This window comes from Solanum verrucosum, unplaced genomic scaffold (genome assembly GCF_900185275.1).
Source record: "Solanum verrucosum unplaced genomic scaffold, falcon-dt-bn FXZP01000182.1, whole genome shotgun sequence".
NCBI lineage: Eukaryota > Viridiplantae > Streptophyta > Magnoliopsida > Solanales > Solanaceae > Solanum > Solanum verrucosum.
Genome location: NW_026020378.1, coordinates 5,917,231 through 5,929,857, shown reverse-complemented (window position 1 = coordinate 5,929,857; position 12,627 = coordinate 5,917,231). Strand labels below are relative to the sequence as shown.

At 39.6% G+C, this 12,627-nt stretch overlaps 1 protein-coding gene across 1 annotated transcript in view; it reads left to right on the top strand.

Annotated features, from left to right (window-relative positions):
* LOC125838847 (protein TIC236, chloroplastic) overlaps positions 1–12,627 on the top strand; it is a 62,944-nt gene that overhangs the window by 15,014 nt on the left and 35,303 nt on the right. The window contains exons 10-13 of the mRNA XM_049517877.1: positions 831–988; positions 8,494–9,022; positions 12,180–12,347; positions 12,429–12,488. Of these exons, the coding sequence (XP_049373834.1) occupies positions 831–988; positions 8,494–9,022; positions 12,180–12,347; positions 12,429–12,488 (915 nt within the window). The remainder of the gene's footprint in view (positions 1–830; positions 989–8,493; positions 9,023–12,179; positions 12,348–12,428; positions 12,489–12,627) is intronic.

Sequence of the window (12,627 nt, the reverse complement as noted above, 5' to 3'; positions counted from 1 at the left end):
GCCTGGCTCTCATACCATGATAAAGAACTGAACCTTCGGCCTAACTCAACCCCAAAAGCTAGCCATGAGGGGAGGGGGGAGGAAAGACCATATAAGGAGGCCAAATTCCCATTATCCCACTGATGTGGGACACGAACAAGTTAGATAAAGTAAAAATGAGAATTGGTATATCATATATCCTCTTAATAACTAGATTATCCGTGAAAGACATGAATCGATCTCCATTTATCTATCTTTTGAGAGTATGTGAATATGTGCATGTAGGAATCTGTCTTTCTTGGATGATGATTAATTAGCAAAGATATATGTTGATAAATAATAAATAGTTAAGTTGAGGGGATGCTATAGAGAATTGCAGTAAATTGTCTACTCTTTCCGAGTCAATATTTATTGATAAATCTTTTCAATATCCTCAACTGAATTTAACTAGTTACATGTTGTGTTATTTATTATCAAGGTTGTATTTGAGAAGTATCTTTACTTGCTTTCTGATCAGCTTGCCCCAAAAAAGATCTCTTATCTGTTCACTCCATTCTTTTTAATGTTTAGTGTTTACACAGACCAAACCGTTTGCTTTTTGGGATCAATGTTGAAAAATATAAGATCAACTAATTTAATATCTGAACTTGTAGTTTCCTGACAAATGCACAGAAGACAAGTATGAAGAAGGGCCCTTTTTTTATCGTTCAAATTATACAACACAAAAACATGCTTTGGACTGCCTTTGTGACACCATATTAAATCTTAGAGGCAGTAAATTACCTTGGATGTCCAACTTGTCAAATTCTATCATGTCCGTAGCCTTGGTGTTGACATTTTCAATTTTGCAGGGAGAGGCTGATGACACCGCAATGGATGTGAACTTCTCTGGTAATTTAAGCTTTGATAAGATCATGGATCGCTATCTACCTGGTTTGCTTCAGCTGATGCCTCTTAAATTGGGTCATTTAAATGGAGATACGAAGATTTCTGGGTCATTATTGAAACCGTAAGATTTCTAGACACATCTTTTCATGTGAAGATAGAAGTAGCTCAATACAGAGGATCAAGAGTTGTATTTTGTCTTTGCATTTTTGGTGTAAAGAAAATTATGTAGATGAATAACTGTTGCCTTTCTGAAAATAGGGGATTTCTAGACACATCTTTCATAATGGTGGTGTCTTAAGTTTTTACAAAGACAGTTCTGTGTTTACTTTCTGAATGGTAATAGTTTGTATTCTTAGCACATCCAATATCTAGATTCTGCTGAGACCTTCAGATAAAAATCTCTCTCGCACCCAAGGGTGTGTCCTAGTGGTCATTGAAGTGGGTTGAGCACCATGAGGTCTCAGGTTCAATATTCAACAAAGACAAAAACACTAGGTGATTTCTTCCCTTCTATTCTAGTCTTGGTGGACAAAGTTACATGATATCTGTTGCTAGTGGGAGGTGGCGGGTATCTTGTGGAACTATTCATGGTGCGCACAAGCTGATCCGGACACCACGGTTAATAAAAAAAATTCTCCTGTCGTGCACCCGCAACCTTCAAGGAGTCCTCCTCTGGCCTCTTTTATTTTCCTGTCATTGAACCAAGGCTTAGTCTTTGCTCCATAAAGAAAATGATCAGCACCAATGGCATTTTACAGTTGAGCATAATCTGGAGAACCACAAGTGAAGTTTGGTGCATTATGTGCAAGAACAATTATGTCTATTCTCCATTGCTCGTTTGCAAAAGAATTGTGAGGAAGATGATTTGGGCTGTTTGGTGTATCTTTTGTGATTTCAACATTCAGTCTGTGAATTTTTAAATGTTAATTGGGTCTATTGCAGAGGGGAAAGTTTGTTTAGCAATGCGTTTCGCTGCCTATTATGTGGTTGGGTAGCTAGCATTTTTGATTGGTTTCTCAGACTACATCATGGTTACCGAAGATTGGTTTCCGGGATAATAGCTTCCTTGTGCTGGGATTTTAGTGTCCCAAAAATGCAATGTCGTTTTCATGTTTTATCCTCTGCATTCTTCACACGTAAGCTGAGGATCCCGGCTCTGTTTATCTGATGTTAACATTTTTTCAGAGATGAGGATATCTAGTTTTCTGTACAAGCTCTCTAGTTAATAAACTTTCTTTTCTTGAGAAAGAGTAGGTAATTTTTCCCTATCTGATGCTTTTATGTTTTTTAAGGAGGTTTCATTCCCCAGTAGTTCAACAGAATTTTATCATACCGAGGGTCTATCAGAAACAACCTCTCTACCCCACAAAGGTAGGAGTAAGATCTGCGTACATAAAATATAGAAAGGTTGTATTAACTAGATCTATAGATTTTTCTCCCAGGCACTAATCCCGATGTAATTTTTAAAAATCATCTCACTACCCAGAAAACCCACCGGTGGTCCTTCTGACCATCGGAATTCCATCTCTCTCTTTCTTTCTTCTTCCAAATTGCCTCCATCACAACCTCCTTCACCCTATTGCGACCCTACCCCAAAAATACCCATCCCCAAAAAAACATCTCACGCGCTCCCACGCGCCTCCTTTCTCCATCAGAATCCGACGCCACGCGTCTCACGCGCCGTCGCGAGGGAACCCAATCGTTTTCACAGGTCATCAGAATCTTCTTTTTCGGCAATAACCTTTTCATATTTTGGGTATTACCAGGCACGCTACTCCAAATATTTTCTCTTCCTAACGAAGGAGGGCAGAACCCCCTCCGGCGACCTTCTGTCACCGGAATCCTCATTCCTTTATTTCTTTCTCTTCCCTTTTCTCCCACTCCCAACCTTTCCTTTCCCTCGTACTTCTTGAAATGGAGGAAGATATGATCTTTTTCGCAATGGGTTTCAAGTCTTTTGATGTAGCAAGAGATGTATCTCGAGCAGAGACATGGTATGACTGGACTGAGAGAGGAAGAAGAATGATGAGCAGAGCAAGCTTTAGTCAAAAAACGATGGAATGGATTTGTTCGATTCTCAAGGAAGCGTCAAAGGTGAAAGGAAACGTAGTCAGAAGATGGAAAAGGCAGGAGCATGTGTCAAATGTATTTTGTGCAAGGAACTTTAACAACAAAGGGAGATATATAAGCATTATCAACATACAAGGAAAGAACAGAGCTGTAATAATAATTCCTGAAATCACATTCAATGCTGGTTGGTGGGACTTGGCCACCAAAATTGAAAAATTCATTAATGACAAAGCTTTTAAGATACCTAGTAAGAATTACAAGATGTTTGATAAAGAGATATCATATGCAGAAACTATCAGGAGGAGCAAATGGTCTTCTAGAGAGATCGAGACAGCCATCATAGAGGAGGAAGGAAACACCATCATTATTGACGGAGAACCCGACCAAAACCAAAATGAACTCTTAGGGAGAAGTCTCGTTGGCAGATTTCCAGAAAATGGAACTGAGAACCCAACCCTGTCGGAAGTTCGTAGATGGGTGAGCAAAAACTGGACCCAAACTCATGGCATCAACATCTACGAGATGGGACACAATCACTTTCTTTTTGAATTCTCTTCCATCACTGTTGCTGAGCATATTCTCAGAGGAAGATGGCTATGGATGAACCAGAGCATACGGCTACAATGGTGGACGCCGACTGTGGGTGCAACTCAATCAAGAACTAAAATCAATCATTCTTGGATCAGATTGGTGGGCCTCCCTCTACATTTGTGGTCACAAAATGTGTTCAAAGCAGTAGGAGATTTTTGTGGGGGTTGGGTGAAAACAGAGGAGGAGACGGAACTACGCAACCACCTCAAATGGGCAAGAATTCTTGTCAAAAACAACGAAAAGCCCATTCCGAAGGAGGTGAAGGTAGCTTTCGGGGGACATGGTTTTATCTTAGAAATATGGGATGAGACACCGACGAGGTTCTTCGTCGAAGAAGAAGACCTCGAGGTCGTAGGTGACAGGAGGGCCAAAGTCTCGATCCAGCAGGTAATACCCAAGGGAGGGGCAGCGAAATCCACGCCCTTGACAGCTGGGGGCAGGAATAATCACGTGGGGTCTTCAAAAGTTTTTGAATTCTTTAAAGGGGCACGTGCCCTGGAGGAACATAAAGGAAAAGGAAAAGAAATCAAAATGTTGGGCCCAGACCCACTGGCCCAACATGCTGCTCAGTTAAATCAAAAGAAGGCCAATAGCAGTGAAAGGATTTCTGAGCCATTAAACGATGAAATAGAAGCAAATCGCAGATTCCTTATGGAACAGAACAGAGAAGGCGTCCAAATTCCACTTGAATTGGCAGATGAGGGCGGGATTTTCGAATTTGGTGCAATCCTGAGAGATGATGATGATATGTCCATCATTCAAACAGAAGAAAGAATAGATCAGGAGATCCAAATGTTAAGTGACATGCAACTGGATCAGAAGGCAGAGGGGGAAGGCACAATTGAAGACATTCTACCACTAAACTCTAACGAGCTTGGAACTGATACATCAGCAGAGAATGAAATTTCATCATGGGTCCAACAAAATATAATCAGACTTAGCAAAGAATTTGGGGTACATTTCATTGGATGCGAAGAAGTGGCCTTGAACCTCTTCATGGCGATCGACAATAAGAGACAAACTATTGAGAAGGGCGTGGGAGCCATAGTTCCTATAACTCCAGTAGGAAAGGTCCCGAACGAACTCAAGAATTTGGAACCAAAGAGTAATTTTGTGAGCTATGGAACAAGGAGTAGGGGGGGTTGCTTTATAGACGATTTAAATGAAAGTTAACATAGTTTCATGGAATGTGAGGGGCCTCAATGATCCAAGTAAGAGGCTGCAAATCAAAAACTTGATGAATAAATGGAGGGCAGATGTATATTGTTTCCAGGAGTCAAAAATCAAGGGAGATATAAGCAGGATTATAAAAGATTTATGGGCAAATAGGAAAGTGAAATATGCACAACTAGAGGCACGAGGGACAAGAGGTGGCATCATTATCTTGTGGGATAGTAATATATGGGAGGGGGAAGTATGTGAAGTAGGGGCTTACAGCATCACTTGTAAGTTCACAGGGAAGACACAAGACTTAGGATGGCATTTTTCTGGTGTTTATGCTCCAAATAATAGAGAAGAAAAAGAAGAAGTATGGGGAGAGTTGGGGGCAGTGAGGGGTCTATTTAATGGACCTTGGGTGGTGGCTGGGGATTTTAATGTAGTGAGGTTCCCATCTGAGAAGAAAAACTGCAACAAATTCAATAGGGAGATGGAAGAATTTTCTGAATTTATGGAGGACATGGAATTACAAGATTTACCACTTGTAGGTGGCAGATTCACATGGAGGAGAGGGGATGGATATGATATTGCAGCAAGATTAGATAGATTTCTGATATCTGAAGAGTGGGAAGTAGCCTTTAGAAAGATTAAACAATCAATCTTACCTAGAGTAACTTCTGACCATAACCCACTATTGTTGGAGTGTGGCAACTGGGAGAGATCAAATTCCTTTTTTAAATTTGAGAATTGGTGGCTGCAGACTAAAGACTTTAATGAAAGAGTTAAAGAATGGTGGAATTCTGTAATTTATGTGGGAAGGCCGGATTATATCTTGGCCTGCAAGTTGAGATTACTGAAAGATAAGTTGAAAGAGTGGAGCAAAACAGTACATGGCAACCTAGGTATGCAAAAACAGAGCATCCTTAACCAGCTAGCTGAGCTGGACTTGATACAAGACCAGAGAATTCTATCTGATGATGAGTCCTATTTAAGAGCAGTGTTGACAGTGGAGTTTGAAGAAAATGCCAAGAGAGAAGAAGTGGCCTGGAGGCAAAGATCTAGGGCCCTATGGCTCAAAGAAGGGGACAGGAACTCAAAGTTCTTCCATAGAACTGCTAACTGCCATAAGAGATATAACAATATTGACAAATTGATCATCAATGGCTCCAGTGTGATTGAACCAGCTGAGATCAGAGATGAAGTTATTACTTTCTACCAAAAACTATACACTGAGACAGAAGTGTGGAGACCCAAGCTCAATCCTAGAGTTCAATCTAGGATCAGTGAAGTAGACAATGCAGCTCTGCAAGGCCAATTTGAAGAACAGGAGATTAAAAATTGTGTGTTTTCATGTGCAGGGGATAAGGCACCAGGCCCTGATGGTTTCACAATGGCTTTCTTCAAACAATGTTGGGAAGAGGTAAAACAGGAAGTGGTGGCTGCCATTCAGAATTTTCATGATCAGAGCTACTTCGAAAAAAGTTTCAATGCCACTTTCATAGCCTTGATTCCCAAAAAGGTGGGTGCAACTGAATTGAAAGATTTCAGGCCAATCAGCTTGATTGGAAGTATCTACAAAATCATTTCAAAGGTTTTAACAGAGAGACTCAAGAAAGTTATGCCAAAGCTAGTAGATGAGCAACAAATGGCATTCATAAAGGGCAGGCAAATCATGGATGCAATCTTGGTGGCTAATGAATGTGTGGACATGAGATACAGATCCAAAGTTCCCGGAATTCTATGCAAGCTAGATATAGAAAAAGCTTATGATCACTTAAATTGGGAACATATGTGGACAACATTAAGGATGATGGGTTTTGGCAACACCTGGATAAAATGGATGAGATTCTGTATGACTACAGTGAAGTTCTCAGTTCTGATCAACGGCTCCCCAACTGGTTTCTTTCCTTCCGAGAGAGGATTGAGACAAGGAGACCCCCTATCCCCTTTTCTCTTCATCTTGGCCATGGAAGATTTAAGTGATATGCTGAAGAGTGCTCAGGTGAACAATAGAATAAGGGGTTTCATTGTGAATGAAGAAAACTCTCTGGGAAGTTCTATATCCCATTTACAATATGCTGATGATACTTTGGTATTTTGTGATGCAGAGAAGGAACAACTAAAGCATCTAAGGGTTATCTTCATATTGTTTGAAGCAGTTTCTGGACTTCATATAAATTGGGGAAAGAGTTTTATCTACCCTGTGAATGAAGTCCCAGAGATTAGTACTTTGGCAGATATTTTAGGTGGTAAGATAGGGGAACTTCCCACCACCTATCTCGGAATGCCTCTGGGAGCTAAGAGTAAGTCCATGAACATATGGAACTCTGTGGTGGAAAAGTGTGAAAAGAAGCTAGTTAACTGGAGAAGTCAATATTTATCTTTGGGTGGCAGAGTCACCCTTATCAATAGTGTTCTTGATACCATGCCAACTTACATGATGTCCCTTTTTCCAATTCATGGAAAGATCATCAAAAAGTTGGATGCTATCAGAAGAAACTTTCTTTGGCAAGGTAATGGTGAAGGGGGGAAGAAGCATCACTTGATCAAGTGGGAGATTGCTATAACCAACAAAAAAGAAGGAGGTCTAGGAATAAAGAACTTGAAAGCACAAAACAAGAGTCTTCTGTTAAAATGGCTATGGAGACTGGCAGCAGATGAGCAGGGCCTGTGGAAGGACATCATCATTGCAAGATATGGTAGGGAAGGACCATGGACTACTCAGGAAGTTAAAATTCCTTATGAAATGGGACTATGGAGAACTATCAGAAATCAATGGCCAAAAATGTGGGGTAATACTGTGATCAAAGTGGGCAATGGCAGAAAGACCTTGTTCTGGAATGATGTATGGGTGGGGCAAACACCTTTAAGGCAACAGTTTCCGGACATTTATAATCTTAATCAACAGAAGCTAGCTACAATCTCACAGATCAAAAATGCACAAGGCTGGAATCTGTCCTTCAGAAGATTCCTCAATGACTGGGAAGTGGAGAGAATGATCCAATTCTACAATACTTTGGAACAAGCTAAGAGCCTTAATTTTGAGGAAGATAGATTGTTGTGGAAGATGGATAAAGATGGCAAGTTCAAGGTGAAATCAGCATACAAGCTACTGGATATCTCAACTGAAACTAAGGAAGGTTGGCCATGGAAGATGATCTGGAAGGGGAAGATACCTCATAAGGTGGCTTGTTTCACCTGGCTAGTTGCACATCAAGCAGTTCTGACTCAGGACAACCTTATGAAAAGGGGAAGGCAGTTATGCTCCAGATGTTTTTTTTGTGAAGCTGAAACAGAGACAGTAAACCATCTTTTTTTACACTGTAAAGTGACTGAAAAATTATGGCAATGGTTCATTAATCTCAGGGGTATTAGATGGGCCATGCCAAGACATACTGTAGAAGCTCTAGCATGTTGGAATAGGGATGGAAATCAATCAGGACACAAGGAGAGATGGAAGATTGTCCCTGCATGCATCTGGTGGACAATTTGGAAGGAGAGAAATCAGAGATGTTTTGAGAACAAGAGCATTTCCTTCCAAAGTATGAAGATGAACTGTCTAGCAACATTCTACTTTTGGTGTATTCAATCTGTACCTAAGGATATAGGGGACATCACTCTGTTTTTAGATAGTCTATAATGGATATAGGTGATAGATTTGTTTTGGATGTTCCTTCATATTTTTGATGTAACTACTTAGGAGCACACTATTGGTGTACTTCCTTCTGTTTATAATACCAGTTAACTTTCTCAAAAAAAAAGAATTTTATCATGATATTGGCTGATAGACCAATTTTCTGTTTGCAGACGGTTTGATATCAAATGGACTGCGCCCAAAGCTGAAGGATCACTCACAGATGCTCGTGGAGATATCATAATTTCGCATGATCAGATAACTGTTAATTCTTCATCAGTTGCTTTTGATTTGTATTCAAAAGTTCTGACCTCCTATCGTGATGATTACTTGTTAAACCTGAGAGATAATCACATGAACGCTCCCCTACCCTTTACTGTGGAAGGAGTTGAACTGGATCTGAGAATGCGCAGTTTTGAGTTTTTCAGTTCAGTCTCTTCATATGCTTTGGATTCTCCAAGACCCGTGCACCTGAAAGCTACTGGAAAGATAAAGTTTCAAGGAAAGGTTGTTAAAGCTTCTGGCATCACTGACCAGCATTTTGTGTATTCTGAAAAGACATCAGAAGATGCTCCAGTTGAATGTAATGAACCTACAGATACTCTTTCTGGTGATGTGAAAATCTCAGGCCTCAAACTCAATCAACTGATGTTGGCACCTCAGCTGGCTGGAGCATTAAGCATCACACCAGAGGGTCTCAAGGTATGCCCCACAAGTTTTCTCCTTATCATTTATACCCCAAGTTTATATTTGAAACTACATTTGAATATTCCTTGCTAACTTAGGCCTTAGCTCCTGTCTAAATTTTTACCTACCTATAGTATTGGCAGACAAGATTGTCTTCATCTAAAGAATCCATGGGATCATTTAAATACCTGAGTTCATGGTTGAAAAGAGAATGCATCCATTCAAAGAGGATGCAACCAAATAAGAAATTGTTACAGAAAGTGTACATCTTTCTATACACCTGTCCCTTTTTTCTTTTGGTTCCAAGGTTGAGTCTGGGGATTCTGTTAAAAGAATCCTTCTCCTTGCTTAGTCGAAGTTTGACTTGTCGGCTTGGCGTGCTTTAGTCTAGTTGTTTATTTGCTCATAATATTGTTCTCTTTTCCAACTTAATTGTCATCTCTACGAAAGGATATTATAGCTTACATGCAGAATGACTGGCGTGAACCTTTTGTGACCACATGAATTCTTTGCATGCCACAAAATTTTCTAATGAATTCTTATTCCATCATCGCAGTGAAAGCAGTAGAGCTTTCTGTCCTTCCATTTACTAGAGTCAAAAGTCCTTTCCCACTCTGTTGAATGGTCTCACTCCTGTTTTGTCCTTCTGTCAGCTACTTGTTAGTCTGTCAACTCTCCTCCTTCAAAGGTGTTGGAATATAATTAAATAATAAAGTGTGCTCTCTCTAACAGCTTAAACTTTTAAATGAGATGGTCACACACTTCAATATGGTATCATAGCAGACAAAAGAGATTGAATCTCACCGCCACCCATATCAAAAAGAATTTCCACGTGCTTGGCTAATGAAGAAAAAGAAAATCAGTTCCGCACGTGATGTGGCGTGTTGAGAAAATAATTAAATAACAAAAGTGTGCTCTCTCTAACAACTTAAGCTTTTAGATGAGATGGTCACACACTTCAACAAAAAGATTGTTTGATTTCACAGTTATTCATCCATATAAGAGTATATTGTCTAATTTCTATTCATCTATCTAAGGGTGATCTCTGGCGTTCAGAGAAAAACAACTTCTATTTTTATTGTTGAAAGGAATGGACACAAAAGTGCATCCTATGCCATAATTCTAAGTACCGCAAAAAACTAGTTTCTAGGTCGTGGCCCCAAGGGTGTGGCCTAGTGGTTTGGAGACAGGGCAGGACAAATTGCAGTGGCTGGGGAACTGTAAAGGGACTTTTAAAGTAAGTGCAACATATAGGAAGTTGAACGCCTTGAACCACCCAATTATGCAGGCACCTAAATGGCCTTGGAAACACATTTGGAAGGCCAAGAACCCACACAAAGTGACTTGTTTTGTGTGGTTATTGGCTAAGGAAGTTGTGTTGACACAGGATAGTTTGATGAAGAGGGGGATTACACTGTGTTGGAGATGTTTTTTTGTGGGGAAACTGTAGAAACAGTCAATCACTAGTTCATCCAGTGCAAGGTCACTAGCCAATTGTGGAGTCTATTCCTAAGGTTCAAAAGCATCTCATGGGCCATGCCTGGTTGAATTACAGAGGCCTTATATAGCTGGGAAGAAGCAGGATCACAAGCAAAGAATAGAAGCAATTGGAGAATCATTCCTTCTACTATTTGGTGGACTATCTGGAAAGAGAGAACTCTTAGAGGTCATTTGGTGTGAAGGATAACACCAAATAGTCTCGGGATTAAATTATAGTGCCACTTTATTTGTTGTTTGGTTGGCAAGGTCAAGATAACTTATCTCCGGGATTAATAATCAGTACCTAGATAAGTTATCCCTGCCCTCGGGTGGTATAGTAATCCCGGGATAAAGTAAGTAAATGCCAAAGATATCCCTTTAAACCCTTTTTATACATCATTTTCACATTCATGAAGAATATTTTTGTAAACAAACAACTTGTTTCTTAAAATTTATGTCATGCATATTATTTTTAATACAACAAACCAAACACTCAATAAAAAATAATCCCAGCATAGCTTATCCATCATAACTAATCCCATCATAACTTGTATTCAAACCAAACGACTCCTTAGAGTTTTTGAGAATAGGGAGAGTAATATGCAGCAAATGTTTTTTGGTGTAATTAGATCTACTCTAATGACCGTCTCTATCATTGATGTTTTAAACTCATTATAGGGATAGGACAGTGCCTTTAAAGTTCATTATGTAAATATGGTTTTCAGTACAACCCAATTATTGGTTTATAGAAATAGAAACAGTTTCCAATCTCAATAAAAAAGGGTGTGGCCTAGTGGTAAATAAATTGGATTGAGACTCATGAGGTTTTTGGTTCAATTCCAAGTTGAGGCAAAAATGCTAGGTGATTTTTTCCTGTTTGTCCAATCCTTTTTGGACAGAGTTACCTGGTACTTGTGTTGGTGGGGTAGCAGGTATTCCGTGGAATTATCAAGGTGCACACAAGCTAGCCCGGGCATTACAGTTATGAAAAGAGTTCTATGCTGTGGTAGGTTGGTATCAATGTCCCAGAATTTTTCTCTGTCTCGTGTTCCAATTTGATAATTAAGTCGCGGACTCGACGTATGGGTTCTCATTTTTTGATCAGAAATGACCAGTTGATAAGCTTATTTGCTGATGTCTTATTGGCCTTATTATCCCTCTTGTTTGATCAGGCAAAAATTATGGGGTTGTCAAGTTCCTTAGCATGGATGTTACTAATGCATAAAACCTTAGTTACTCCATGATAATGATGTAGGAACTTTGACAAATGCTAGTCAATTATGATATTCTCTAAATATACAGATATATTGTTACCGTGCTCATAACCGCAAGATATTGGTGGCTAGTCATGAGTGATTGCCTGAACAAAGTGAGTATGTAGACTTTAAATGCATGAGCTAGTTAGAATGGGCTATGCTCTAGTCATAAACTTTTTTTTGTAGGTTTGTTGGGGGGTGGGGGTGGGTGGTATTTGGCTCCTCATAGGTTGCTTTAGTTTTGTTAGAGTATCCCACATTGGTTGAGGGAATGGACCATTGTCTCCCTTTATGGTCTTGGACATTCCTCACCTCACGTGTTACCTTTTGAGGTTGAGTTAGTCCATGGTCTGTTTTCTTTACAAATTCTAATAATTTGTACTCAATGAGATGAATTTTGTAGTGGGTATAAATTTTGATTCTATTTTTCTATTCAGTTGGATGCCATGGGTAGACCAGATGAAAGTCTTAATCTGGAGGTCAGAGGACCATTTCATCCTCTATCTGAAGAGAATATGATCGGCAAAATGTTCTCGTTCTCCTTCCAGAAGGGACACTTAAAAGCTAATGTCTGCTACCAGCCTCTGCACTCAGCTAATTTAGAGGTACTTCCATTTATTCCATGTCTTGAACGATCATATAGATGCTTGATTAAATGACTTATACTGCATTTACTTGCTTACCAGGTGAGACATTTGCCTTTGGATGAATTGGAGCTGGCTTCACTTCGTGGAACGATTCAAAGGGTAATCTGATTCAGAGGAAACAATTCTTCTTTGATTAACTCCTTGATCAGGAATTTTTGGTTTTCATACATGCATATTAAGGAATTTGAATTATTGCTTTTTATAGGTCTGGAAAAGAGAAGAAAAAGAGTATTTTTTT